Genomic DNA, 26,997 nt, shown 5'->3' with positions numbered 1-26,997 from the left:
AGTTATGTGTTTAAGGGACTAATTAGTTAGTATCGAGAATATCAGAAATAAAGACCATGTCCATGTCCACAAAATTAGATAAAATATAGATTTATAGTCATATGACAACGGGAATAGCAAACAAATATTTAAGAAGCTGTAATTACCATGTTCGGTATTTTTAACTAGATAAATTACTGTTGTGTGGTTTGTTTACCTTTATATATTAATCGTGTTGCCTTTCTGTTATCTGGACCGTTTTAAAATACTCTTAAAATATATTACACTATTTTTACACCAGATGATTTTTTACTTGAGGGAATCTGCCGTTCGTTTCTTGCCTCTGGTATAATTGCTGTGAGTCTGACTTCATTTAATAAAATGCCATGAGTAGCTACTGATCTTGTCTGAAAATTGACTGAGAAAAAAATTCAGATGAAATTCTTTTTGAAAATTCTACATCTGCTTTTCAAGCATAATTTGTCAATGAAATACTCAGGGAGGCCAAGTAAAGTGTTTCCTTTCTTTCTCTGTCTCCTTTTTTATTTTTCTGTCATGATTTTATCCTTTACTTTTTACTTCATTTATCTCATTTATTCTCCATTGAATTTGTACGATATCATCACCTGAACTCGATCGTGCTCCTCTGTGTCTCCTCAGCTGACAATGAGAACCACACCAAAGGGGAGTCTCCCAAAACCTCCTCAGCCACGGGTCCTCAGGAGCAGCTGTGGAGGGGTTCTCAGGCTCCGGCCCATCCCTCAGTTAAACTACAAATCCAGCCTCAAAGTATCTCCCAGAGAAACCACACACTCAGCCGTAAGTACTGCTGTCAACCACATTTATTGCAGACTTTTTTATTTATTGTTCATATGGAGATTTGAAAAGGTGTAAACACCTTGCAGCTCTTTGAACACTTTGTTGTCAGACATGATGTTTTTTTTTTTATGGTGCCTTGGTGGTGAAGAGATTTACCACATAGCTGCAATGTCCTTGGGTTTGATATCAGCCAAAAGGGACCATGAAGGACATGCTAACTAATTGCTGTCATGACAAATCTTTCTTGTATTTCTGAGTTGTTTTTTGTATTAATGAATTTTGTAAGTGGCTTTGGATAAAAGCATCCACCAAATGACATGTAATGTAAAATATATAGTCAGGTCTGTTTCCATGTTAATACCTTATGATTCTGTTTTTTCTGTCAATGTATCAAATTATAGTTACAATACCACTAATTATCTGTTTTGTGTTTTACTCTGTTTTCCTATCATCCATCTGCTGTACTGGCAGAAAATAATGGACTACCTGAGAAGGAGCGACAGCAGGTGGCTGAGCGTCTTTTACGGGTAATGTGCTCAGATCTGAGCATGCTAAACGTGCTTAACAGCAAGGACTTCCTGAAGTTGGCACAAACCTTCGTGGATACGGGTGCTCGTCATGGTGCCTACTCCACCCGTGATGCTCTTGGCAACATGAGTGCCTTGGCACTGCGTCAGCTGCCCCGCATGTACAACCAAGTCAAAGTCAAGGTCACGTGTGCCCTAGGCTCCAACTCCTCACTCGGCATCGCAGTCACCTGCCACGCCCAGACATCTGGACCAGATGCTTGCTTTGTTCTCACAGCCTACCAGGTGGAGGGGTCAAGACTGAAGCGCTATGTGCTCGGTGTAAGGGAGGCCGAGCTTAGGGAGGGGCCTGAGCAGATTCACCACTGGGTCCAGAATGTGCTCTCAGAGTTCGTCATGTCAGACATTCGCACTGTGTATGTCTCGGAGCCCCGGGTGTGGGCAGCAGGATTTGCGGGATCACCTCTGGGTGGCGGTGGCCGGGGGAGGATATGCCTGCGATGCGCGGGGTGTTCACTCGGTGCTGTTGTCCAGGCTGTCCTCGGGAAGCGCAGCCTCCAGGCTCGAGGTCTTCATGAGTTGGCCGAGCTTCTATCAACTTGCAGAGATATCGCGTCCTCCACCACACTGGCTCTCCGTGAGGAACAGTTCAACAACACATCCACAAGCACAGCTGATGAAGGTTCACAGGGCAGCGCCGCACAGTGCCCCACTCCTCCTTGCTGGGATCGCATGGCTGAAGCTCTTCTGCAGGTCCATGTCCACTTTGAACAGGTCTGTGAGGCTTATGGACGCAGCAAGTCCACGGCTCCCCTGCTCCAAGGTCTCAACAAGCATCTCCTCGGCACGCTGGCTTGTCTGTTGGCCCCTCTGCGCCTGGCAGCTCTGGAGCTGAGCAGCCAGAGGAGACCAACCTTACAGCAGGTGCTGCCCGTCTACCTTCGCCTGGAGAAGTTTTTCACATCTAAAGCAGGGGAGGCTGGAACTGGCACGGCTAGCAAACTCTGCCACTACTTCCTAGAAGCACTAAAGGAAAACTTTAAGGTACTGAACGGGTATTGCTTTTGCTTAAATTTGTTAAATTTCTTTTGCTGTAAAAGGGAAATTGTGCAAGCTGGGTTATGTTTATTACCCTAATATTTAAACTCATTACGCTACAAAACCTTGTTTTTATTTAACATAAAGAAGCCGATGTTGTGAATTATGTATGATATGCGTAAACATGATTACAAATCTGACATGTCAGCTTTTGGTGCTTGAAGGCCATTGCAATCACTAAGTAACCAGCTCTTGTCAGGGGAAGGTACATGTGAATAATTAGTTTTATGAAGGACTGAGAGTCACTAAATGGTTTGTTTGTCTCCAGGTTGAACGCGCTCACCAGGTCGCCATGATCCTGGACCCACAAATCAAGCTACGTTCAGTGCCAGCCTACCAGCATGAAGACATAATCTCCCGTGCGTGCGAAATGGCTACTGAAACCAGGGATGGAGGTATGACAGGTGGTGGAGGTTCGGGTGGTGAAGATCGGGAAACTGATGGCCCACCAACCCCTAAAATAAGCCGCATAGAGGGAGGTGGAAGCAATGGCGGCACCTCAAGGAGGACGCCCTCATGCACGGTGTCTGGTAATGATGAGGGTCAGAGCCAAGTTAGACAAGAGATTTTTCAGTACCTGGCTGAGCCTCTTCTCCAAGGCACACCCGATCTCCTCCAATACTGGAGCTCAGCAGTGGGCGACAAGTTTCCCAGGCTCTCTCGCCTGGCACTGTGGCTCCTCGCCGTTCCTGCTGTGGGCATACGGGGCGAGTGTGTGACCGTGTGTGAGCAGAGCCTGGCCATGAAGAGGAGGCAGCAGGTAACCACTGAGGAAATGAACAAACTCATTTTCCTTCGCTCCAACATGGGCTAGAAGAGAAAACCCAACCTACCCTTATCAACCAAACGTTCACCTCCAACAAATGACTCAAGACTATTATTTATATACTGTAGGTTTAGACCAACTGTAAGCTTCAATGTGTATGGACATTAAATACAGATATTTACAGGAAAACTCACATTGTATAGGTCGCAAACACCCATAAAACAGCTTATTACATATTTTATATGGAGAAAGGACTGTTGAAAAGTACTGTGGAGAAAATGTAGGGGTGGAACGTTCACTCTCAAAAGATCGTCCCGTTTGGTAGCCATCCTCGGTTTGGGAAGCACATGTCAGCAGGATGAGTTTTGTTTTTTTCTCTCGGCCAGTAAATAGAATTCCTCCAGCTTAACGACTTAACTGCTTCAAGGCTATGATGCTGTTATTCCCACTGGATGGCAACATTTTCAGGTAAAATCTGCTCTCACTGCTTGAAGCTACTGTCATAGACCTCTGAAAACACAGTCATTTATCAAAGACATTAGCAGTAAATACTGTAGCATGTACAGTATGTTGTATAGTAATTGTTTTCATTGGTGTATGACAGAAAAACAAATCAAGTGGTGAGTCTTCACTGCCATTGTATCTCTGACAATTAAACCAGGTTTATGATTTACTGTTCCACGGGAGATCTGAGCTAAATCATTACAACTAATTTGGTGGTTGCACCAGTGGTCGCTAAATGTAGCTGCAGATCATTTACATGCATATTTCAACCAGACGGGTAAAAAAAAATCCAGCTGATCAAACATGGATTCTGATATGAAGCCTTCCTCCTTGTTTATGATACTAATAGTGAGGAAGTCATGAAATGGTTTGACTTCTTTCTATCTTGGATGAGGTCAAACCTAACGCCAGGGCCACACTGTCCATGTGAGCCGAGCTGCTCCTCTAGAAAGTCGGGGTCTCGCCTATTTTCTCCATATGCTGCTCCGTATCCTACCTTGCTAAGTTTCTATTGACTTAATCCATTAATTTGTTTATCATTTATTTGAGAACACAGGCCTTCTTCTATTCGAGGAAATGTAGTAGTAATATTAGAAACCTCACGCAGCAGCTCTGCAGCAGAAATGCTCCCTGTGTGATCGGACACGCGTGAGACACAGCCCTCGTGTGGCCCGGGCTTAAAGCAGAAGTCAAACTGTCACACTTCCAGTGGTTAACTTGTGCTCATGACACAAAGCGGGCAGCCTTGTATCAGAATCTTTTTGTGGTCAGCATTCACACTGATTTCATTCAGCCTTACGATTAATTACCTTAGCAGGATTGCACCAACAAGGAATTAAAGAAACATACTGAATAGATAAATCTTATATTATCCTTTTTAATACTTGATGGTACAATCCAGCCTGCATGTCAGTAAATACACAGAAATAACATGTTGATGACATTTAGTCTCATTTGATGATATTTTCCAGTGCTGGTCAGTCAGTTCTGTGAAAACACAAAAACAGCTGTGTCTTTACGTTGCATTTAAACACCTCTGTCTGCATTAGCCTTCAGTTAAAGCTTCTAGACAAGTGGTCGACCACTGTGCATGCGCATGTCCAATTGTGTATCTGTTTTCAAAGCTCAATTGGAAAACATTTCCACAGGAAAGACATGATAGCTATTTTATTTATTATCCTTTCCTCATTCTTCACTCTAAAATAAACATTGTCTTCCTTATGTGAGCCACACATTTCCATTTCTGTAAGGCAATAAGCTTTATCCTAGGGCATAGTTTCTGACTTTCTCTATTGAAATTGACTGTTGTCATGATGCTCCCACACTTTATTATTATTAACAGTATATATTATTTTTCTCTTCGTGAAATCAACAGGATTTTCTCAGGAAGGAGTGCACCCAAGCAGGCACCGCCACTTTTTCCTCACTGAACCTAAAACATGTCCTCACTGAACCTAAAACACACCAAACTGTGACCTCAATGCCGAGGCATGTACTGAACCGTGACTTTCTGCGAAACGTTCCACCCCCGATGCAGTTGGTGCCATTTGCAACAAGCGCAAAAGAAAAAAAAAATCTGTTTATGAGAATCTATTTCTTTCAGGACGAAACACACTCTGACAGTGCATTCATTAAAGTCGCCACATGCATACTGATGAAGTCAAGTTATTTATTTTTTTATGGATTCTAGAAATACATTTACACGAGCTAATACCTCCTAAAAATGACTTGGGTGAATGGAAGTTATACTGTAACGTGTGTTTGTTGCCTCTGGTACTAATCAAGTCAAATACTATTGTCATTTATGTTTTTTGGGCCTTAAGTCTCTTTTCATGTGATCACCTGAAATCCCTCGAGTCAGAGCCGACATCATGCCTTTATATTGCTGTTCAATGGCCTTCTTTTCACCATCTTTTCTAAAGCTTGTAGTTTTTTGTTCATCACTCCTGTCGACTTCTAAGGGACTTCTGGTTGATAGTAGGAAACAATGTCCTCTGGTGGTCAAATGTGGACTTTTTAATCACGGTGGGCAACTGTGGTATTTGAAAAGTGCTTTGTCCCAGTGTTCCCAACTTTTCAAAAGGTTGAACTAACGGAGCATGTTTGCTTTTACAACAACCTCTCAGTTTGTAAAACAGGTCATCAGGTCATGAATCATTTGAACATGAACACACACAAGCACAAGTATCTACTGTTAAAACGTGTAATGAAATGACTCAGTCACATTTGCAGGTCTACACCTCAATATTTCTATTTAGTTTATTTTTTTGCAGAGGCTATATCACCTACTCCCGATTTGAATAAAAGATAGTTAATAGTCACACATCAAACTACAGTGAGATGTGAATGGTTGAATTAAAAAGAAGCCAAGGACAGATCGGTCTCACTAAAACAAGAATCTTTTTTTTAATCCACCTAAATACGACTGTGGGTTTATATTTACTTTTATACGATTTGAAATTCTAAAACTTTAATTAGAAAATGCATACAAGGTTAAATGATGCAAAACAATCAGTAGTGAATGGCTCTGCATTGCACACATTTCACAACTACATGATTTCTAATAGAACTGTACTGTAGCCTCCCTTTACCTCTGTTAACAACTCTAGTGTTTTATAAATCGTTTTCTCACGTCAATTTTTATTTTGAAGTGTCAGATTTGTTTTCTCTCACATTTTTTTGGTTCTCAAAAACAATGAATTATTGTGTCTGGGTTGATTTTGATCATCAACGATTATCACAAATCGTATCTGTTTTTCCTTTTGGTTCAGTGTGACCCAGACATGCATCACTGCATTGTGATCATTTGCGTTTGCTAAATCAATATGTATCCTGCTGTTTTCAGTCTGATTTATGTCACACGATTATATTTTGGTAGAAAAACAAACACTTGCTGTAAATTATATTTTACATTTTATTTGATTTTTAAGTACCAGTCTAATGTTTTACCTCAGTACTCAGAAAGGTAATGTTGTAACTTAGTGATCGGAAAATCAGTTGTTCATACATAAATTAGATTTGGTCAAGGAAATAGTCGAAATACTGTACGTTGGTTTTGCGGTTTTAGCGGCGATCCTCGATTGAACCGATGAAGGGATTTTTCTTACAGTTTTTAAAATAAGTATTTTAAATAGGATATGCTCTGGGACAAAATGCCATTGTTGACGTAATGATGTCAACTTGATTTTGCTTAGAAATAACACTCTTCTTTTGTTGATTTAAATGAGAATTATATCTAAGATATGCATGCTTTTAATAAGATATATAAAGTTATAAGCCAGTGTTTCTCATCAGATGGAAGTGATTCGTGGTGTTCAGACGGTCGTTCAGAGCAAGAAAAGCAAACGCAGACTGGATTTGAACCTTTCGAGGTGGGAGTAGCGATGATGATCATGGGTTGATGTTCATGGGCTTGACATCATCCATTTTCAGAGGATGTACTATGTAAATACAAGAGAACTGCTGTTTTTATGCCACAAGGGGGCGCCTTCATTTCAGAGCTACAGTAGGGAGCACCAATAACATTATACCTCTTTTTTCTACAGTAGCATTTCAAAAAGGTTTTGATATAATATAAAACTCAACTTAGATACTGTTACTAGACAAACTGAGATCAGCTGTAAGTTTTATTTTGTTTCAGGATTTTAACTTATTCAGATAATACAAGTTCCAGTTGTAACATATGGTATGAGGATGCTAACATGGAGATCTGTTTTAACTATGGATTATAGTCTGTATTATCAATTCAGGTTAAGAAAACTAGTGTTGCTTTCATCCTATTTAAACAAGCATTTCTTCCTTTTATACTCTGCTAAGATGCAAAAAAAATGTGTTTGATTCTCTTCAGTTTGTCTTTTTTATCGCACTTTGGCAGCAGATTCCTGTGTAGATTCTGATCTGAGTTGTCTTATTATTAGTAAGCCTAATTTATACTTTTGTAGCAACACTATTTTTATATAATGGCAAAGAAAGGGTTCCGTGTCTTTTTGTTTTTCCTGCTTTATTTTTTATTTTTCCTGTGTCATATATGGCAGCGCTGTTCAATGTTTCTTGAATACATTACCCACTGTAGTATGTGATGTGTGAATAAACTCCAAATCTGTGTCAAGCTGTTGTGTGCATGTTGTCAGAGGAATGGTAACTGTGTGTGTTGGGAATGGGAGGATGCTGGACAAACTGGGAAGTATTTAAAAAGTCATAAAGTCCAGTTTAATCTCTGTTAAACAAACGTTAGCTGAAAGTCTTTACCTCTGCGTTACCTCTGCCCTCCTTCATGGAGGAATGTTTCTTTTTCTGTCAAGGGCTGAAGTAAATGTTTAGAAAAGCTGCTCCTGTATTTGTGAGTCATGCAGACTTGATAAGATATTTGACTTCCTTCCTGTAAAATGAGGCCAGTTGCTTATTTTGAGTATGAATGAGGACTCCCACCTTGAGGGGAAATAAAGCAGAGGTTTCCACAGTGGCTGAGAGGCCGAGACGGAGGGCCTCAAACACATGTGGGGGGGAGGCCTTATATAAGGGCAGAGCGATTGAAGACTCACGGGGGAGTGAATATACAGAGGCCGCTTAGAAGTGCGTGCAAAGGTTCCCCGGGGGCCACGGATGGGGCAAAGGAGCGAGGGAGTGAGACAGAAAGAGGGAAAGAGCGAGCAAGTGTTCATCCTCTCTCGCACCCGGGTCAGTCGGCCCCCAAGGTGCAGCAGTCTGCAGCCATGCAGAAACACTCACACTCTTGTCTCCTCCACTGCTCCCAACCCGAGGACGCCCTATACCAGGGCCTAATTTGCAGCACATGCGTCAAAGTTTTGCCCCCCCACTAACTCTTCCCCCCACTGCCCCTTCACACACACACACACACACACACTCACACTCTCCAACCTCCTCCCTTCCTACGCACTGCTGAAGTTAACGTTTTTCCACCAACTCTTGCTACAGTGAGATGCTCAATTTGTTTTTGCTCACAGTAGCGTGTGTGTGTGTGTGTGTGTGTGTGTGTGTGTGTGTGTGTGTGTGTGTGTGTGTGTGTGTGTGTGTGTGTGTGTGAGTGTGAGTGAGAGAGCTGCCCCCCTCATTTTCACTCATTTAGGAAAGCAAAGTGTGTGTGGGGGCGGGGGGGACAAACCGCCCACTGGACAATTGCTTTAGTTGTGGGTTAAAGATCCGTCCAGTTGCAGATCAGCTCTTTCTCAGAGAGGAGTGGGTTTGATGCTTTACATTCATACACACAATTAAGTTTTTAACCATTGTTCAATTCCCAAATCTATGGATTTAGACTCAAGTTGCGTTCAGGCTGTGATAACTGCAGCAGGAGCTGAGTTTTAAGGGGGGAAACCCCTCTGTGTGTCAGTGTTTGAACACTAGGTGGCAGTGTCTGACTTTTTATCACAGACAAAGTGGCTACACTCATGGCATCGCCTGTGCAATATAATGAAATCTGGTAACAGTAACACTACAAATGCAGAACTCAAAAACATTTGACTGAAACTCAAAAGGATCCTGGGTTATGTGACGTTTGCACAGATGATCTTATTGTTTTTTATTTTATGTTTGATCTGAACAGTTATTGAGAAATAAGTGGAAACACTGAACTGTCAGAACAGGTTAGAGGGAACCTTTGAGAACAGGGGGTGTTTCAGACAAGCTGAGACTCAATCACAGCCAATAATCCCAAAACTGCTTCTAGTTTAATTTTGGCTTCTGCTTATATACGGGATTAGTTTGTTATATGACAAACTTCTAGACAGTTTGGAGGATTTGCATCAGCCGGTTTTGGGAAGAGGAATCCAGGACACCTGAGGAAACCCCCCCGACATCAGGAAACATCATCTCTAGCACTGCTCCCTCAGTGTCATCCTCACCTCCCATCATGGCGCCCTCCTCACCGATTACTGCTGCTGACCAGTTTCCCCTCCACCTTCAGAGTCTTAACCAGTTACTCAGTGTCTTGCTTTATGTTCAGCTCTAAATCCCAACTCTATTTCCATTTGTTGCATTAAATGGTTTAATCATGACAAACATGTTCCTGACGACACTTAAACAAGTTTCATATTTCTTAAAGTTCATGTTGACTTCATGTCAGTGGCCCATTAATAAAAACCTCTGTAGCCTTGCTTGACACATGTAACCATCCAACCACATTTACAGTCACAGAGAAACTTCTGTGGACTTCCCTTTGCCCTTGGCTGTCACACAACTAAAAAACAAAGGCATCCAGGTTTCGATTTTCCGAGCCCAAACCAGGCGGTGCCGTGTAGCTCCCACCTCTGGCATTGACAAGGTTGTCACCTTCACCCCTGCCCAGCCAATAAGCCATCACAGCTGTCCCGGCGTGTCTGCTCACTGAGCGTTGGAGGGACAGGGAAGGACAGGCGGAAGGAAGTGCTCCTCCTCCTCCTCTCTTTGTCCTGTATGGAGGACCCGGTGGCACCGGCGCTGTGGTTTCTCCCGCTCAGCAGGTGCTGACTTTTATCAGTAGTGACATGAATGTACAGAACTGCCAGGGCGCATCCACCCAGCTGCTGTCAGGTGTCGTTCCCGCTAACACTCCACCTAGCCCCTGACCTCACAGGCACCCGGTGCGCCTGTCTGTTCGCCTGCCTGCCTTGGCTCCCACTGCACACCTGCACAGACACAGACACACACACACACACACATGCACGCACATCATACACCTACTTAGATTAAAGTCGTTCCCACCAGCAGGCCCCCGAAAATATTGAGTTTGTGGCTTCTCATGCACACCTCAAGAGTTGCAGGGCTCTGAGTAAAGTCTCATAAGACACCGTGAGGGCTTCACTGGCACAAATCATGAACATCCAGGTGTTTGATTCTTTCTTTTTTACCCCCCCCCCCCCCCCCCCCAAATGTGTGCCATCCCACAGGTAGAGGCAACATCCCCCCCCATCCCTCTAAAACAAAGAGACACACAGCCTGTGAAGCTCCTGATGAGGAATTTCACTGCCCATTCCAGCAGGCCAGAGCAGCATTTGAATATTTCATATCTGAGTCAGAGTTATGAGATGACGCCGAGGTGTGAAAATATAACGTTTGACTCTTGGCTTGACGGAGGCGAACGCGGTCACTGTGGAAAGGAGGTCAAGGTTAAATTTGCTCTGCGGATATAAATAGCTCCTTCGCCGATGTCCCCCTGATCTCACCGTTATTATTTATTAATCGTTGCCATGATCCGGGGGAGCAGACTTTCAGCTCAAGACAATGACGAGAGAAGGACGAATATCTTAATCTGTATTTCAGAGGGTTGCAATTAGGGGCCGTGTATTTTTGTGGGGGGGCTTTAGTGAATCAGGCCTTATTTGTTCTGAGTAAAAAAGATTTCATTGGCCTTTTGTTAAACTGCTGTATTCAGGATTGCTGATGCTGGTCTTTATACCACCGTCATCACTGCCAGGGTAAATCAGCGCTTGTGTTCCCGACATGACTCTGCCTTTTGTTAAGTTTTTTTTGTTTCTCTTTCGACATAATTTCTCGTTTCCACAATTAATTTTCACCACGGGAACTCGAGGCTTGACAAGTAACATTGCACACACCAATAAAAGAGTGTTATTTGGCCGGGAAATGATTCAACATGTCAGAAGTTGAAAATGATCAACTCCTCTGTCTTGGCTCCTTCGCACGATCAGTTCCTTCTGTTCCTCCTCGGTTCTGTCCCTTCGCTGTAGTGTTCAGTCTTCAGCCTCACGTCCTCTGCACCTTTCAAACCTCTCGCCCTGCAAATGAGCGGTTGGCTGCGTTGTAGCTCACATACGCTAAAACGTACATCACAGGCTTGTTACGTTGATATAGATCGGTTCTTCCTTCTCTTCCCTTTTTCAGTGCGATACTGGATTCTCATTTCCAAACTGGAAAAGGTTTTTAAAGGAAGGCATTTCTTTTGGTAAGTACATTTTCTCTGGACTGGCCGAGAACACCCCTATAGAGGTGCTGCTGTCCAGAGGTCAGACTCTGCCTCTGACCTGCTTCCAGTGTCTGTGCTAAACTGTGACAGTGTTCTCCAGCTTCTCACCAAGCTCCTGCCAAGAATGTGAATGTGTGTATTATACATATAACTACTTTCAGACATGCATTGAACTCCGCAGTGGAATCTATACGTCACGTCCTGCCTCCTGCACCCAGACGCCCCCCCTCAACCTGAATGCTCCGCGCATGCTCCTGTTGTTGTGAACACGTCTGAGCGGGACAATCTCCTGCTTATCTTTTTCATAGGTGAAAGGCAAAGTCTGGATAATGTCCAGACCCAGTTGTCCCACAGTCACAAGGAAACCTTCACACAGAAAAGACTCCAGCCAGACAGGGATTCAAACCAGGAACAGTTTTGCTGTGAGTCAACACTGCACCACTGTGCCGCCCTCTTTGTAATTTCACTAATACGATTCCTGAAAAGTGAGTGAATCAGGAACAAATTTAAACAAGCATTTCATCTGGTGGTATTTGCGGCTCATGTCAGATCTTCAAGATTTTCAATGACGTCTCAGCTGAGGACTGCTGTGACTCAGAAGTCAGAGCGGGTCGTCCACAAACCAGAGGGTCGGTGGTTAGAATCCTGGCTCCTCCAGTCCGCAGTGTCCTTGGGCAAGATGCGGCTGATCAGTGTGTAATAGAACAAAGTGCAGCATATAGTATATGAATGAATGTGGCTTCTACTGTAAAGTGTTTCAATGAGACCAGAAAAGTGCCGAATCTCATTGAAAGCTTATTTCACTTCTTCTCTGAGTGAGTGAGTGGGGTGAGCGAGCCAGCCGGCTCCTGGCAGCTCCAAGTGTCATCACTTAATTATATTGTTCAGGCTGATTTTTAGAGCATTCAAATTGTATTACTAACTTTTTTTAATCTGTTTTATTGCTGCGTGTCATGACTCTGTTGTTGGGATACGGCCCTGAGTTTTAAAAAGAATTATCTAATACCACCGAACGGTCCCTGGGCCAGCTTTGCGCTTTACGCCTGGCTCTCGGCCAACAATGTCATGTGTGGCGTCGCTCTGGAGCTGAGGTAAAGAAAGTATACTTTTAATGATTTAGCATCGAGTGCCTTTCTATTCTGTATTCCATTATCTCATTTCCATGATTTGTAACTACTTGCAGGCTGGAATTAGTCCTCGGGGAGAATAATTCCTTGGCACAGCAGCAGACACTCAATTGAAAATACACACTGGGCAATTTTAATTTGAGAGGATACTGAAAAATGACCCATTTATTAAGCCTGTTTGATAATCAAAGCTAATGGATCATTTCAATTTTCTTAACACTGCAATTGCTAAAAGGAAATGAGCGGAGGTTGCTTGTGTCTTGTAATTTGGATATATGAAATGAGATGATTTATAATTAAATGAAAGTACGCTTTTTTGTGATTGTAAAGCTTAATTGTTCCCTCTCAAGGCAGAGTTGCTCCGCTCCAGTGATTCGGGATGGATGTGTACTCTCACAAATATGAACCTTTATTGAAATTACTGCTACCACTAAAGAAGAGTGATGTGGCAGAGTGCGTATGTGAGTGCGTGTTATTGCCGCAAGGAAGCGATCACGATGCAGCCGGAGATCTAAATCTCCCACAAGGTGTCTCAGATCTGGAGCAAACACAGAAGGACCCAAGGGCATTACAGGTGCATCATGATGACGCACATCACTCATCGATGTCCTAGTCCTTGACAATGTCATTCTAAACCGAGGGGAAAAAAACGCCGCTTCTGGGTTCTGTGCAGCGAGACGGACTTGTTTACGTTCCCTTTTCTCCTCTTGCTCCTAATTCTTTCTGCCACTCTTTCTCCTCTCACTGCGTCGCTTTGATGGAAGCCGGAACCTTATTGGTGCGAGCGCAGAGACAAGTTGATTGATCAGGCCGGGGGGTATTGATCAAACTGATCCTCTGCCGTGACCCTTGACCTCCTGATTGACAGCAGCCCCTATAATGAGGCCTCAGAACAGAGACCGTGGGATAGGGGGTTTTGGGAAGGGCATCTGTGGGGTGGGTGGGTGGGGGGGAACCCAAGGGGATGGGTACACACACACACAGACACACACATACACAGCGGCCCAGCTCAATCAACTTGGTGCCATTGTTACATTGCAGTGCCCTCGATAACCCCAATTTGCATAATCGGCTTTCGCATTGTTTGGCCTAGACACATTAAGGTGCCGCATTGCATTGTTGACAGCGAATCAGCACGTGCCCATTGTTTGCTCATCTCAACGTAGTGTTGTGCATTGTTTACTTCTGCTGCAGCATGTGTTTTTCTGCTTACTGACTTCAGCGTCGCACTAACTACTTTTCCTTTTTCCAGCCAGACTGAAATATACATCACGTCTTGCACAAACACACAATGTGCCGACTAAAAAAACCCACAGCGTTGCTCACGTACCCAATAAAGCACTTTGACTATATCCACGATGCCCGGGGAACATAAGGTATTTATGTTTTTTTACTGCATTATGTTTATGTTGTTTACTTTTCTAGACATTCCTTACATTTTCTGGTTTTAGTGGGCTGAGGGCTTCACCTCCGCTGTGACACATTTGTGCCTTGGTTCTAATGCACAACACACTACATGACTGCACCACGCAACTATGGTTGATGCATGGAAAGAACAAGGGGGTCATGTCAGGACAGCAGAAACACTGCATGTGAAGCTCTAGTTAGCACAGTGGAACTGAAGCGCAAAACACAACAACAAAGCACTTAACACGACGCGAAATCACAAAAACATGACGGCAAAATTCGATTTCTTCTTGTGTTTTTGTAATATATTGTTGTCTTTTGTGATTTGTTGTTGTGCTTTTGTAATATATTATTTTCTTTTGTGAATTGTTGTTGTGCTTTTGTTATTTGTTGTTGTGTTTTGTGATAAGTTGTTGTGCTTTGTAATATATTGTTTTCTTTTGTGATTTGTTGTGTTTTGTGATTTGTCGATATGTTTTTGGGATTTTGTTATTGTGTTGTCTTATTTGTTGTTGTGATTTGCTCTTCAGGGCCACTGGATGTTAGTCATGTTTAACACACACACACACACACACACACACACATTGATTTACATGTATGCATCCACACACCTCCCATCTTCTCTGTGTGACTTGCTGCTAACAACCATACACAACCCATTCAGACACAGCCACACAGACTCACACATGCAGAGCAGTGTCGTGACACTGGTGCCCATTTATGAATCTGATGCTTTATGAGCTTCGGGCACATCGTTTTCCTTTTATTGTTCAGATCAGTGTAAATATTTTCCTGCCAATGAAACATGCCCACTCCAAGATATTGAGAAATGAGGCCTCGTTTGTGTTAATAGAGGCTGAAGTTTAATAGGTGTGAAGCTTTGAGGTGCTCACAATGGTTTCTTGAGCGAATGTTGACTTTGTGAGCAGCCACTTGAGATCGGCAGACTCATGCCGTAAGTCTGCAAGTGCAAACACTCATTTGATCAACTATTCTGGACTGTGAGATTCATTTTACATCAAACTTGCAAAAACTTGAAATCATTATTAATTTGTATTTTAATTCCAGGACAAAACATTGCTCTGTTTCCTGTTTTGAGTGAATTCTATTTAATACATTTAGTTAAATCTACATTCTTTCATTTTTTTGACCACTTGGGGGCAGCCTCACAAGCTATTGTTGATAAAGTTGATCTGGTGAATTTGTTTGGTTATTTACACACTGAGCAGAACAGGTTAGCATTCACTTGGAACACCGATTTTCCGAAAGTTCAATAAAAGCTCAATATTCACTCTCCTTTTCGCTCCGTTTTCCTCTCCACCAACTCCTGAAGCAAAATATTAGGCTCTCACGTCATAAAGACTCCAGGAAGCTCACAAGCCCGTTGCGAACCTTGCGACCTCTCGTTCTCTGCTGGTCAGGATCCGTGCAGGAAGTTTAGCAGAGATTTATCGTCTGAAAGCAACAGTTTGTTTGAGAGAGAGAAGAGTGAAGCCAAACAGTAAAGCTCTGAGCCATAAACAAAAGTGAGATTGGGCAAAGTGCAAAGTTGGGTGCATGTCGTCATTTGATCTATTGTTGATGAAAATGTTTTAAGTGTTGCAGCTACAAAATGGTTCTGTGTGTTATTCAATCAAGACTTGGACCAGTTCTTGGAGATGTTTTACTTACAGTTATGTAAAAATCCCAATTCTGTGTTTAAATCATACGTATCCGAGGGGAAACGTTACTTTCCTGTCTGCACGATGAAGTCCAATTTTCACATGGTGTTAGGTTCCCTAATTAGCCTTAATCCGGCCTATAGGTCCGTACTTTACTGGACAGTAGGTGTTGAAAGGACAGAAGGTGATTTGATCCACAGCTCTGCAAATGTCAGAAGGGGTCAGACATATTTTAAATAGTTATTTTTATTGGTGCATTTTACAATGTAAATATCCAGTTTGTTTTATGAGGAACATCTTGCGAGTGAAGGAAGGAGGGTTAGAGTTGTAGTTCAGCGAGTTCAGTGTGTGAACGTAATGCTGATAATTCAGTAGTGACAAACTGGCAAAGGCTGTTGCATGAAGTTTGGCCTTTGCACTCTTTCCCTCAAATCTTTCCTTGCCCCAAAGCAAGCTTTTGGTCACCCTAAATGTTTTTTAATAAGAACAAGCCATTTTTCTTCCACTGGACCATATCCCATTCACCTTACCAAACATTTTTCCACTCTTCCTCACCCAGATGGATCAGACTACCTCAAGCAAAAAGTTCCAGAAATCTTCCAAGAAATGATTTCTTTCCTTAGTCCTTTCTTGGAAAGCGTTCAGTTTCAGCCATCGTTTGGTGAACCGAAGCCTTGTGCCAAATTGTTGTCAGTCCTGGGGGCTTGATGCCTCAACCTGGTTAATACCACTGCAGAAACCACTCTACTTTGTGTTTTTATGGACAAGCGTCACTGCAACTGTATTTCAAGTAGGCCGGCTAATGAGCTTTTTAACCATCTCCATATGGACGTGCTCTAACGTCTAGACGGAGTTGCAGTAGTGGTGGCAAGCAGTGGTGTGCTGACTGTGCCGTACTCTGCACCCCTGCACATATAATTCTTCCCCACAAGCAGCAGAGTTAAACGAAGGGCAAGCCTTTGGTTGCCGTTGGAGACCTATAATGGGTTATTGTTTACCGCACAGTGCACAACAGCGGCTAAAATCCAGGATGTGAAGATGATGACGAACGCGCTGCTCACGCACGTTTACATATGCAGACAATGGTGTGATGTTCATATCTCAGTATTTCCTGTTGTGTAACATTATTGCTCTGACTGGTCTGTATTAATTAGCCATTGCACTTGTTTACTTGCTTACTCAGTGAATCCCATCGAATTGCCTCATCACGTGTCTGGAAACCATTTGTCAGTGCAGACCTAGAAACTGTTTTTTCCGAGTTCTGGCTCCCCGGTGTAGATAAATCCCAGTCTTCGAGTCAAGATTGCATTGGAAAATTGTGCATTTTAGAAACCCTGATGTATGATTCTCAAAAACCCGAAAACAATACAATTTCATTCGGCGGCCACAGCGAGAGACCAACTTTCTGTCACCTCCATCTCTCTTTTTGCCTTCATTTGCGTCATGAAACCACAGAGGTCTGACAACAGCGAAAGCAAAACACACCGTCGCTAAGTCCCGCGTGGTCTGATCAGCTACATTACAGCACAGCATACGTGAGCTGCTAACTGAGCTTTGACAGCTAGGGTCAAGTAAAAGTGGCATCGGCAGCCAAGTTTGTCAAACCAATCCAGCCATTCAACCACATGGCGTAGCAGATGGTGGTGGTGGTGGTTGCCAGCCAACCATTTGAATAAGAGAAAGGAAGAGACAAAGAAATTTTTTGTTTTTATGGTTTTTGGTCGGAGAGCAAATATTTAGGCAATGTTAGTAAAAAAAATTCTGGAGAAGCTGGGAAATGTTTGAGAGGTGCGCTTTCTTTTCAGATGCATCTGTGTTCTTTTATCTGAGCTGTGCTGAGTCGATGGAGAAAACACACCACAAGTTATCTCTGACAGGAAAGTATGGATAAGATGATACCGTGTGTCACCTTGGTCGGTCGCCATCAGTTGTTATATAAGAGAATGAGATGCTGTGTGATTAAGCAAACAACCATTCAAGCATATCCCTGGAGAAAATATATCTTTTACACAACAGGATACCAACATTAACTACAGTTTGGCATTTTTATAACAGTGAAGTATTGTGTCATCACTTGAAGCTATCAAGCAGTATTGATAAGGTTTGCTCTTTGGATCTGTGCATGAAGTGTAATTTATTTGAATTTGTTCATGTTGTATGTTGAAAAATGTCACTTTAGGGGATATTGCCTCATTTCGTTTTCGTTTGGTCCAACTTGTAAAATAAAAAATGGAACAAGGAAATCAAGAAAGGGAAACAGACAGCTCGCCTTCCAAGTAAAAGTTTCATCTTGTGAGCCGCCGTGGGTGCATCAGTCAATTTAGAGAACACCAAACTAACTCGTGCCCATTGTCACTTTACTCACAATAAGTTGTGGGAAAAGAATCAGTAATATTACTGCAAATCAGTTATTAAATTCATTATTGAGGCTATTGTTTATTTAACTATTTTAGCTCTCATTAAATCAAAACACGAAACTTTTACTTAGAAGGCGAACTGCCTCTGTTTCTGTCTCTTGGTTTCCTTGTTTAGTTTTCATTGTACAAGTTGGATAAAGGAAAAAGTTTTCTCTATGTTGCACTTCATAGTACGTCTCTCATTCGATGTGAAAACAGCGTGGAGGCAAACGTGAACAGCTTTAAGATATTATCAGGCATTAAGATCACACCCATCAACATTAATTTGCATATGCACATGCAAAGACAATGACATTAGGCAATAAAATCAATAAAATCAACATACGACGCGAACAAATGCAGATGAATTATATTTCGTGCACGTTGTTCAGTGAGAAACTGAGGGTTGAGATTTGACATAAAATATCTAATGGTAAAAGTGCGGATAAGTAGACAGATGTAGTCGAGGGACAAAAGAAAAACTGGAGACAGATAAAAAGAAGTCACATCCTGCCTCCTCTCACTTTCTGTTGCTCTACAGCTGGAAGCTATGACTAATGAATGATGTAGCACTTGGATAAGGGAAGATAAAGGGGCAGACTGCAGGGTTGAGGTGGATCATGGGGACATATATAAATAAATATATATATATATATATATGAGTACAGTGTAATACATCATAGCACAGTGGTACAATGCACGTAGGAGAGACAAATAAATTACAAACTGGGACACAACCACGGGCTTTAGTCTCTTTTTTACTACTTCCTGTTCGAGGTGATCCAGGATGATCTTCTATCTGAGGTAAAATAATTCAATTTCCTGACGTGAATTAATGCAAATAAAAAACTGAATCTAGACTTGAATCTGCATGGAATTAAATTGAATAATTGACATTTCACTTTTTCCTCAACAAAGTGTCATTGTCACAACAGGAAGTCGCTTTACTTTCATTCATTCATCGACTGTTCTGCAGGGAGATTGTGTTTTGATCTTCAAACCACAACACAATAGCCGTCTCTTTTTTCAGAGTCCATATATAGTATGCCACTGTCGAGCTGAACTGCTGCCCTTCCATGCTAAGCGCATATAAATGACAGCTGTCATAAGCATTAGAAAAAGATTAAACCCGATTTAAGGGAATGTATACATTTTCTGTAATCTTTGCGGTATTCTGTTTAAAAGTAGCAAACAACACCTCTATCTCAGCTCGCACATCTCCTACAGGGAAGGGCTGTCTTTCTCTTTTTAATCAGAAACGACCCCGCACACCACTTTTCACAGAATCGCTGGAAATTCAACGTAGCATGAGTTTGTAGGTAGCGCAGGATTATACTCTTAAGGGCTTTAATGGGTATTCTGTAACGGCATTATATTTAGAAAAGACATGGTTCTGCCCACTATTATAGAATCCCATTGTTACTGCGGCTTTGCAAAACCAGTTTTCTATTCTCCCCTCACATCTCTGGACCCTTGAGAAATTTACTATAAAACTAATCTTGATTTGTAATAAATGTGTTAGCATTTGTTGACACTCTTGCTGGTATCACTTTACTCTCCAGATCAACCACAGAACAAGAAAAAAATAAATAAAGTCAAACGCATTTAGGTTTCACTTTAGAACAGCCACAGTCACAGATTAATCTGGTGCATTAATGGATTATGGGGACAATGTTTTTTTCCTATTTGACTCGCACTGCTCCACAGTCACTCGGATGACGTATTGGGATTATTGTGCGACACTGCAACCACTTTTCTCTAAACACAAGTGACAGCAATGGCTGCGTCGCTGTGGAAGGACATTGAAACCAGAGCTGAAGTTGGGTGATGCTTGTTTTTCTATATGGCGTCTTTTCTTTAATTGATCCAAATAGACTATTCTTGCTCTGTTGTATTACATTTGAATTCGCTGATCTCTGTGTCTTTGCCCCGTGCTCACATGTTACTGCCCCTCTCACCAAGCTGTTCCCTTTAGGCCCACATGTAATCTCCCTGGTGCAAAAGTGAGTGGCAAGAGGGGGGTGAAAAAATAAAAAAGCCCAAAATATTTGAATGCATCCAGATACCGAATGTGGATAATCCTCACAGTGTCACTTTTCCTGTTGCGACTCTTTATCTTCTACTCAACTGCAGTTCAGTTCGGTGGATTTCATTCGACATGTAATGATAGATGCTCGGATTGGACGTCGGCAACGAAACTATAAGTTCAGCAAAAAAAGGGTCAGATGTGAGCTTCCAGTAATGTGAGCTTGATTAAAACATTATTTTATATGATAATTATCTCAGTCGATCTCTCCTACGCCTGTTTTTATATGCACAGCAGTCCTCCCCCCCCCCCCCCCCCCCCCCGATTTGACACGACGCGCAGAGGTTTGTGTTTGTTGGCCCCTGGCTGGTCGTGTCATCGTGCCCTTGTAAAAAGCGATGCGGTGGGTTCGACTTTATGGCCTGACTCAGATTTGCTGTGGGATTTGCAGGAGAGCACGGGGGCTCTGTGACATGAACCATCACAGATCACTGGGTTAAGATGGGATGTTGTCTTCCTGGACCATTAAATCCAGGAATAACTGGGGAATCAGCCTGTTTTTGAAAAGCGGGAGAGATATTGCGACGCTCGCCGTTTGAACTTTGCGCATGTTGATTGGTCCGTGCCCCGAAGGCTTGGACGGTGGGTGCCAAGACTGGACTAAAACAATTCAACTCAATCTCCTTGCATAACAGAGGGACGGAGAATTACCTTACGTGAGCATTTTTCAAAGGGTGTTTTCTTTTTTTTGTCCTTCCAGTCTGTACACAGTGTACCAACCTGGAGGGATGCAAACTGTAAGACATTATGTCATCTATTCTATCTTCAGCACTCGTGCTCCTTAACAGAGAGCGAGAGTGACAGTCTGATCCTAGGTGAAGAAGTGAAGAATGTAATTACAGCGCTGGAGAAGTCTTTCACCTTCTGTCATGATACTTTGACACCATGATGGGGTTGCATTTCCATTTTCCCTCAGTGTCAGCTTCTGATATCAGCTACTATTTATGAAAAATCCTGCAGAACATTGCAAAATTGCATTGAGTGAACATAATATATGGGTCAGTTAAGAACAGGATGTATTTTAGCACAATGTGGGATTTAGGGGTCTTTGAGACCAGCACACAAACAAAAACTCCTCCAGAGGTAAATGTCTTAAAGGAGCGAGGGGGTTTGATCCCACAAACTTACCCACTGTCACTTCTGACAAGATTTAAAGGTCAAACACCCTCCGACAAGTCATTTCCCTTACCCGACAACACAAAAGCAAGTATGTGGCCCGAAGTCGCAACAGCATATGAAGAAGAAAGCAAATATTGAATGTTTGTTCTCTCTGCCCTTTATGGTAGGTGGAAAGTTTTGGCTGCCTAAACACACATTTTACGACAAACAACCACGGAGGAAGCCCCGCGCGGCATTCCAGCTGACTGTCTCTACGAAAAAAAGCTGTTAAAAAAGCTGAAGCCGCTTTCTTCTCTGTGTCAAAATAATGTTCTCCGAGCAACATGAACATTAACCCGAGGATTGTTTTCGTTTTTTTTACTCGGCAGCCGTGGCGAAGGCTTTTGTCACTAGTTCTCGAAGGATGACAAACCTCACAGTCGAGAGCGCGGTTTTGAAATTCACATCCATCTAAAGTGACGTGTCAGTAAACAAGAGGGCGTGTGAGTCAACCTGAAATGTACAAATCCTCTTTTTCAAAATTCCTCTGGCAGGATTTCTGCTGCAGTAACAGTGAAATGGGATCAACTAGTTAACCGAGTTGGCCAGGTTTGACTTAATATGCACCAGTAGAGAATAGTGGTGCACTTATTGTCATTTTGTGGTTAAAAATAACAGATTTTTACTTCTGCTTTTAAACTGAAAGAAAGAGAGGATGTATAATTCAAATGAAGTTAAAGAAGGGACAGGAACAGCTGTGGCTTTGACATTGTGCCATCTGATCTGAAGCTCACTTTATTTTGAAAAGAATTTAATGGGAAACATGACTTTGACAGGAATAGTTGGGTCTATACCTTTATTTATATATATTTATATATAAAAAACATCATACTTTGTGAAAGTGGAAAAAAAGCCAGTGAGTAAAGTCAGTGAACCTGTAAATGTTGCAAATATAGATTCTAATCACCATTATTCAATTTTTAATATTTCTAAAATAAAAGCAAAATGTCTAAAAGCTTTGATGTGAGATCAAGGGACACTTTCAGATGGACCCCCTTTTTTTAAAAACAGTTTATATCCTAGTGTGCATTTTACACATTTATTTAAAAGATGATCCCTTCATGTGATATTTTCTTTATATTTTAGAGCCATGGTCCATGACTAAAACTTTAAAAAAAAGAGAGCTTTTATTGCAGGATTTTAACAGAACATCGGGCAGTGGAATAATTCTCTCATCCACTCACACTGCTCGGTTATATGGTCCTGCGTTGCAGCTCTCGGTGGGAAGTGTTGGATTGTTTAAATTGTAGCCGCTAGAGGGATACATATACGCCCTCGAAACTCCGTAAACACCATCCCATCACTATGTGCCATGGAGAGATTTACCGTCAGTGAGAGTTGCCTACCTGTGTGACTTCCCACTTTGAAAAAAAACACACACACACACTCGCACTCACACACACACACACAGCCCTGGAACATTTGAAACATGAGTTGTTCTTAAAAAGACTTAGAGAGGGGGGAAACTGCATCTAAAGCGGACGACGTGCTGCGACTCCTCCAAGTGTATCTGCTCCAGGCAATCAATGAGGACCGCGGTGACTTTTGCAGCTCTCTGTGCCTCTGCCTCTCTGCAGCCTTTCCATTTATCATAGTGCATTTTAAACTTTTACAGCACAGAAAAGGGGGAAGTTTGGATTTTTCAATTTCTCTCTTTTTTTTTATTTTTATTTTTTTTATCACAATTTACCCCTTGCTTCCTTTTTTTTTTTTCTTTTTAATAAATATGAGAGGTGGGTTTGTTGCCACTTTTCTCTGGAATTTAATATGTGCCATCTCTTATGCTGTTTTACGCGTAGGATAAGGAAACAACAAAAAGGTGTGACAAGAGCCTGGCGGACAACTGTGGATTGCTGCGAGTAACTCCTACCGTCCAGAGGGGATGAGGGGGGCATCGGCCGGACCCCCCTCTTGATTGATCACGTATTAGTCATCCATTTGGCTAAATGGGACCCATTGAAAAGGCACCGTGGAATCATACATGAATCAAATATTCCCGTGCCCCCTGAATGTCTCAAGACTAGTTTTGCTTAAGAGAGGGGGTCGTGGCTGAGCATAGCTTTATGTGTTTATTTTAGTTTCTACGCTTTGACATTGTACCGCTGTTTTTTTTTTTTTAAAAGAACAGAGAGAAGGAAAAAAACTCGAGAGGATTCCAAAGAGGAGAAGATTTGTGGACGTATATTTTTTCTAGTTATTCCGTTGTTTCTTTTTTTTTTCTCTTCTCTTATTTTTAAATATTTTTTTGCCATTTCCTCTCCCGAAAAATGAAACTTTGGACATCTCCCTGGGTGTCTTGCCTGGTGATTCTCCTCTTGTGTTTTGGATCAGAGTGCGGGACAGCCCGGGGAAAGGGGAGATCCAAGAGGGAGTTGGTGCGCATTAGGGAGGCGAGAGCCACCGCGCCGGGGGCTTGTGCCACGCGTCTTCCCCGGGGCAAACGCTCCTTGCCCGGCTTGGAGCGACGGGTGCTCCGCCAGCGCCGGCGCTCCTCGCAGCAGGCGGAGGAGAACTCTCCGGACCGGGGGAAAGCTGTGTATTTCATCGGCAGGGGCGACCAGCTGCGGCTGAAGCCCGGCGTGGAGATACCCAGAGGAAATTTCACCCTGGAGATGTGGATCAAACCGGAGGGAGGTCAACGATCACCCACAGTGATTGCAGGTAGGACGCTCATTACGCATCCTCCATCCTGTTGTCAACTCTTTACGTGTTAATCCCCCCAAAAAAAAGAAACTGGCGAGTTCAATCTGAGAAGTGAGCCTTGCAAATGTGCAGCATTTTACCCCGCTGTCATGTAGTGCATGAAACAAAGCAACATGCAGTTTCAGCGAGTTGAAAACGAGTTCATCTATCAGACTAGACAGTGATGTAATGCCTTAAAAGTACAGCGGATATTTTAGGTAGTGCATGAGTAAGGTCACTGAAGATATTGGTCATATTTGAGTTTGGCACCTTGCGGAGGAACAGTCGCTGCGGTGTGATTTTTTATTCTACAAATCAACCCCCCCCCCCCCCCCCCCCCCCCCCCGTGTTTTCTCCGTGTGTGGGATATTGTGATAGCAAAATCAAAGTGAGAGGAGCACGGGCGGCAGATGTAGGCAACTGCATCACTTGACCGGCAGCTGATGTCACTGTGCGTAAAATGTAATTTCTCCGCGCCGACTTGGCTATTTTAAAACTATGATGTAATGGCCAAAACTTTGTGAGCGAGCACGTCACGTCGGGCGCGAGAGAGAGAGAGAGAGAGAGAGAGAGAGAGAGAGCGAGAGAGAATCGTTGCGTGTGGATGCGCTCAAAGGAGCTCGCAGCTCCAGCCGCAAGCTCGAGTGTCCCCCCCCCCGCCCCCCACCGCTACCCGATTCGACACCTTTGGATTGGCTACCGGAGTTACGAGACAGCGCAGAGAGACATCCAGGGTTTCCCCCTCTTGAGCGAACATGTCCTGGCTTGGGGGGTTTATTTGCGCAGCGGCGGTGCGCTCTCGTGGCGTTACGCACACTACACGCGTTCCTCCCAAGCGCAGACACTTGAGCGAAATCTTGGGGTTTGTAATTAAAAGGCACGGGCGAGATGGTGATGATGCTTCTCTGTCTGAGTGCGCAGAGGAGGGTGCACACACACACTTGGGTAGGTCCCTGCCTGCACAGATATGGTTGACACTTAGCAGTTGTCATCTGTGCGCACTCCCCCTTTTGTCCTGCCAGATCTGCAGCCGTGCGTAAAAGGAGCACCAGAAACGTGCTAGAAACCGCTCTGCATCATTTATTTTTGACCAACAGCGCTTTTGTGCATTACAGTACTGGACAGCTTTTTTTTGGTTGCTTTCCCTTGCCGATAGGGAGCGTTGCATACACAACCCACAGCCTGCCACGGTACTACTTGTGCAGATGGCTGCTGCCTTTGAACTGAACTGAACTGAATTGAACTCAGTCCTCCTCAGCCTCCTGTATGCCAGTCTGAACGTTTGGGGACTTAACTCAACCATATGAGCAAATTTACTCGCTCCTTTATTTTATATCTGTCTGGCCCTCTCAAAACAACTCCCCCCCCTCCCATGCACACAAATAAATAATCACTTGTGCGTGTGTGTGTCTGTGTTAAGTGTGTTTCAGTGTGTATGTGTGTATCAAGATACAGTACACTTTTAGGTAGCTCTAGCCAGTTGGCAGGGACATGTTCTGCAAAGCCAATCCCTTGTAAGACTCTCCAACTGGGGGAGAGGGGGGTGAGAGGGTCTGTTGTGACCTGAGTGACTCTTAGATTTTCAGCGGATGGACACAATAACAGGAACATCTGTACAGTATAATGCAATCTAGTACAACAACAACACACCACATTGACCAAAGATGTGAATAAACACCTCTCCGGCACAATGTGAACAGAAAATGAACCCTGCAGGCTTTACATGCATGTATGTGGTATCAGATCGCTCTATTTTGTACAGGTGGTCTTGTTTTCGCACACACACACACACCTCTGGCTTCCTCCTACTAGAGATTTCCATTCATGTATAATCTAATGTTTTCACTTTGAAGATTTGCTCCATGTGAGTTCACATCAGTGAGCCGGAGAGGGGTCCCAATGACAACACAAATGATGATCAAACAAATTCAATGAAGCCATAATCTTTTAAATCCAATTCGGACATAAAAAAAAAAACCAAGAGACACCAAAAATGCTCCATCCCCTTGTTTTGATCCCAGCACGGTGTTGTTTGCAGCAGATGTTTTTTTTGTTTTTGACCATCCCTCTCTGGAAATACATACACGTAACGTCTGTAACTGCATGTGCAACTGGGAAGTAATTTATATAGTTAGAAATGGTTAATGGTTTGTATTTATATAACGCTTTTCTCGTCTTGATCTAATAGCACTTCACATACATGTGCAGCACTTTCTCCATCACACATCAACGACACTGACGGCAATCAGGGACAATTTGGAGTTCTGCTCAATCTTTAATTCCTTGGAGAAGTAGAGCAGATTTGGATTCCTCTCGTTTCCAATTTTTGGTTGAAATGAGGATGTTCGACGATCAGTAGCTGTTATCAATGGCTCCATCAGATGATTGATGGAACCATCATTAAATACGTCTGGATCCTCTTGTGTCTCGTGCAGAAAACTACAGAACAGATTCCATGTGCTGTGAGTTACAGTTGACAGTGACAGTAACAGTCCATGTGGTCAGAATTGATCCCAGGTTTTAAAAAGCACACACACACACACACCCACACACACACCATCAGAACATCGAGTTCTGTCTCCAAATGTTATGCAAACTTTGTTGTGCCCTATTAGCCCCTGTATCCGGGTCATGTTGGGCCGTCCCGCATCAAAGGAAGAGGAAAATAATTCGGAGGAGGAATGGAGGCTCTCTTCCATGACCTGCTGGGGACAATTATAAGCAGACGTTGGCAGATAATTGCTGTGATAACAGATATATCTTGGTGCTGTTATCCAGTGTCACGATTAACACAACATTTTCTTTTAAAACCAGACCCCTTGCAACCAGAGCTACATATTATATTATTGTTGTTTAACTGTAAAACTCACAT

General features: G+C 42.9%; 2 protein-coding genes across 15 annotated transcripts in view; both read left to right on the top strand.

The window, feature by feature from the left end:
* The window catches only part of znf618 (zinc finger protein 618), a 32,614-nt gene extending 24,815 nt beyond the window's left edge, over nucleotides 1-7,799 (top strand). For all 13 annotated transcript variants that reach the window (XM_034602129.1, XM_034602125.1, XM_034602124.1 and 10 more), the window contains 3 exons: nucleotides 640-798; nucleotides 1,270-2,369; nucleotides 2,692-7,799. In XM_034602129.1, coding sequence (XP_034458020.1) covers nucleotides 640-798; nucleotides 1,270-2,369; nucleotides 2,692-3,237 — 1,805 coding nt within the window. In that variant the 3' untranslated portion in view covers nucleotides 3,238-7,799. The remainder of the gene's footprint in view (nucleotides 1-639; nucleotides 799-1,269; nucleotides 2,370-2,691) is intronic.
* Nucleotides 7,800-22,909: 15,110 nt separating this feature from the next.
* pappaa (pregnancy-associated plasma protein A, pappalysin 1a) overlaps nucleotides 22,910-26,997 on the top strand; it is an 87,173-nt gene continuing 83,085 nt past the window's right edge. For both annotated transcript variants that reach the window (XM_034602700.1, XM_034602699.1), the window contains exon 1: nucleotides 22,910-24,104. In XM_034602700.1, coding sequence (XP_034458591.1) covers nucleotides 23,711-24,104 — 394 coding nt within the window. In that variant the 5' untranslated portion in view covers nucleotides 22,910-23,710. The remainder of the gene's footprint in view (nucleotides 24,105-26,997) is intronic.

This window comes from Hippoglossus hippoglossus, chromosome 12, assembly GCF_009819705.1.
Source record: "Hippoglossus hippoglossus isolate fHipHip1 chromosome 12, fHipHip1.pri, whole genome shotgun sequence".
NCBI lineage: Eukaryota > Metazoa > Chordata > Actinopteri > Pleuronectiformes > Pleuronectidae > Hippoglossus > Hippoglossus hippoglossus.
This window is presented reverse-complemented; position numbering and strand designations above follow the sequence as displayed.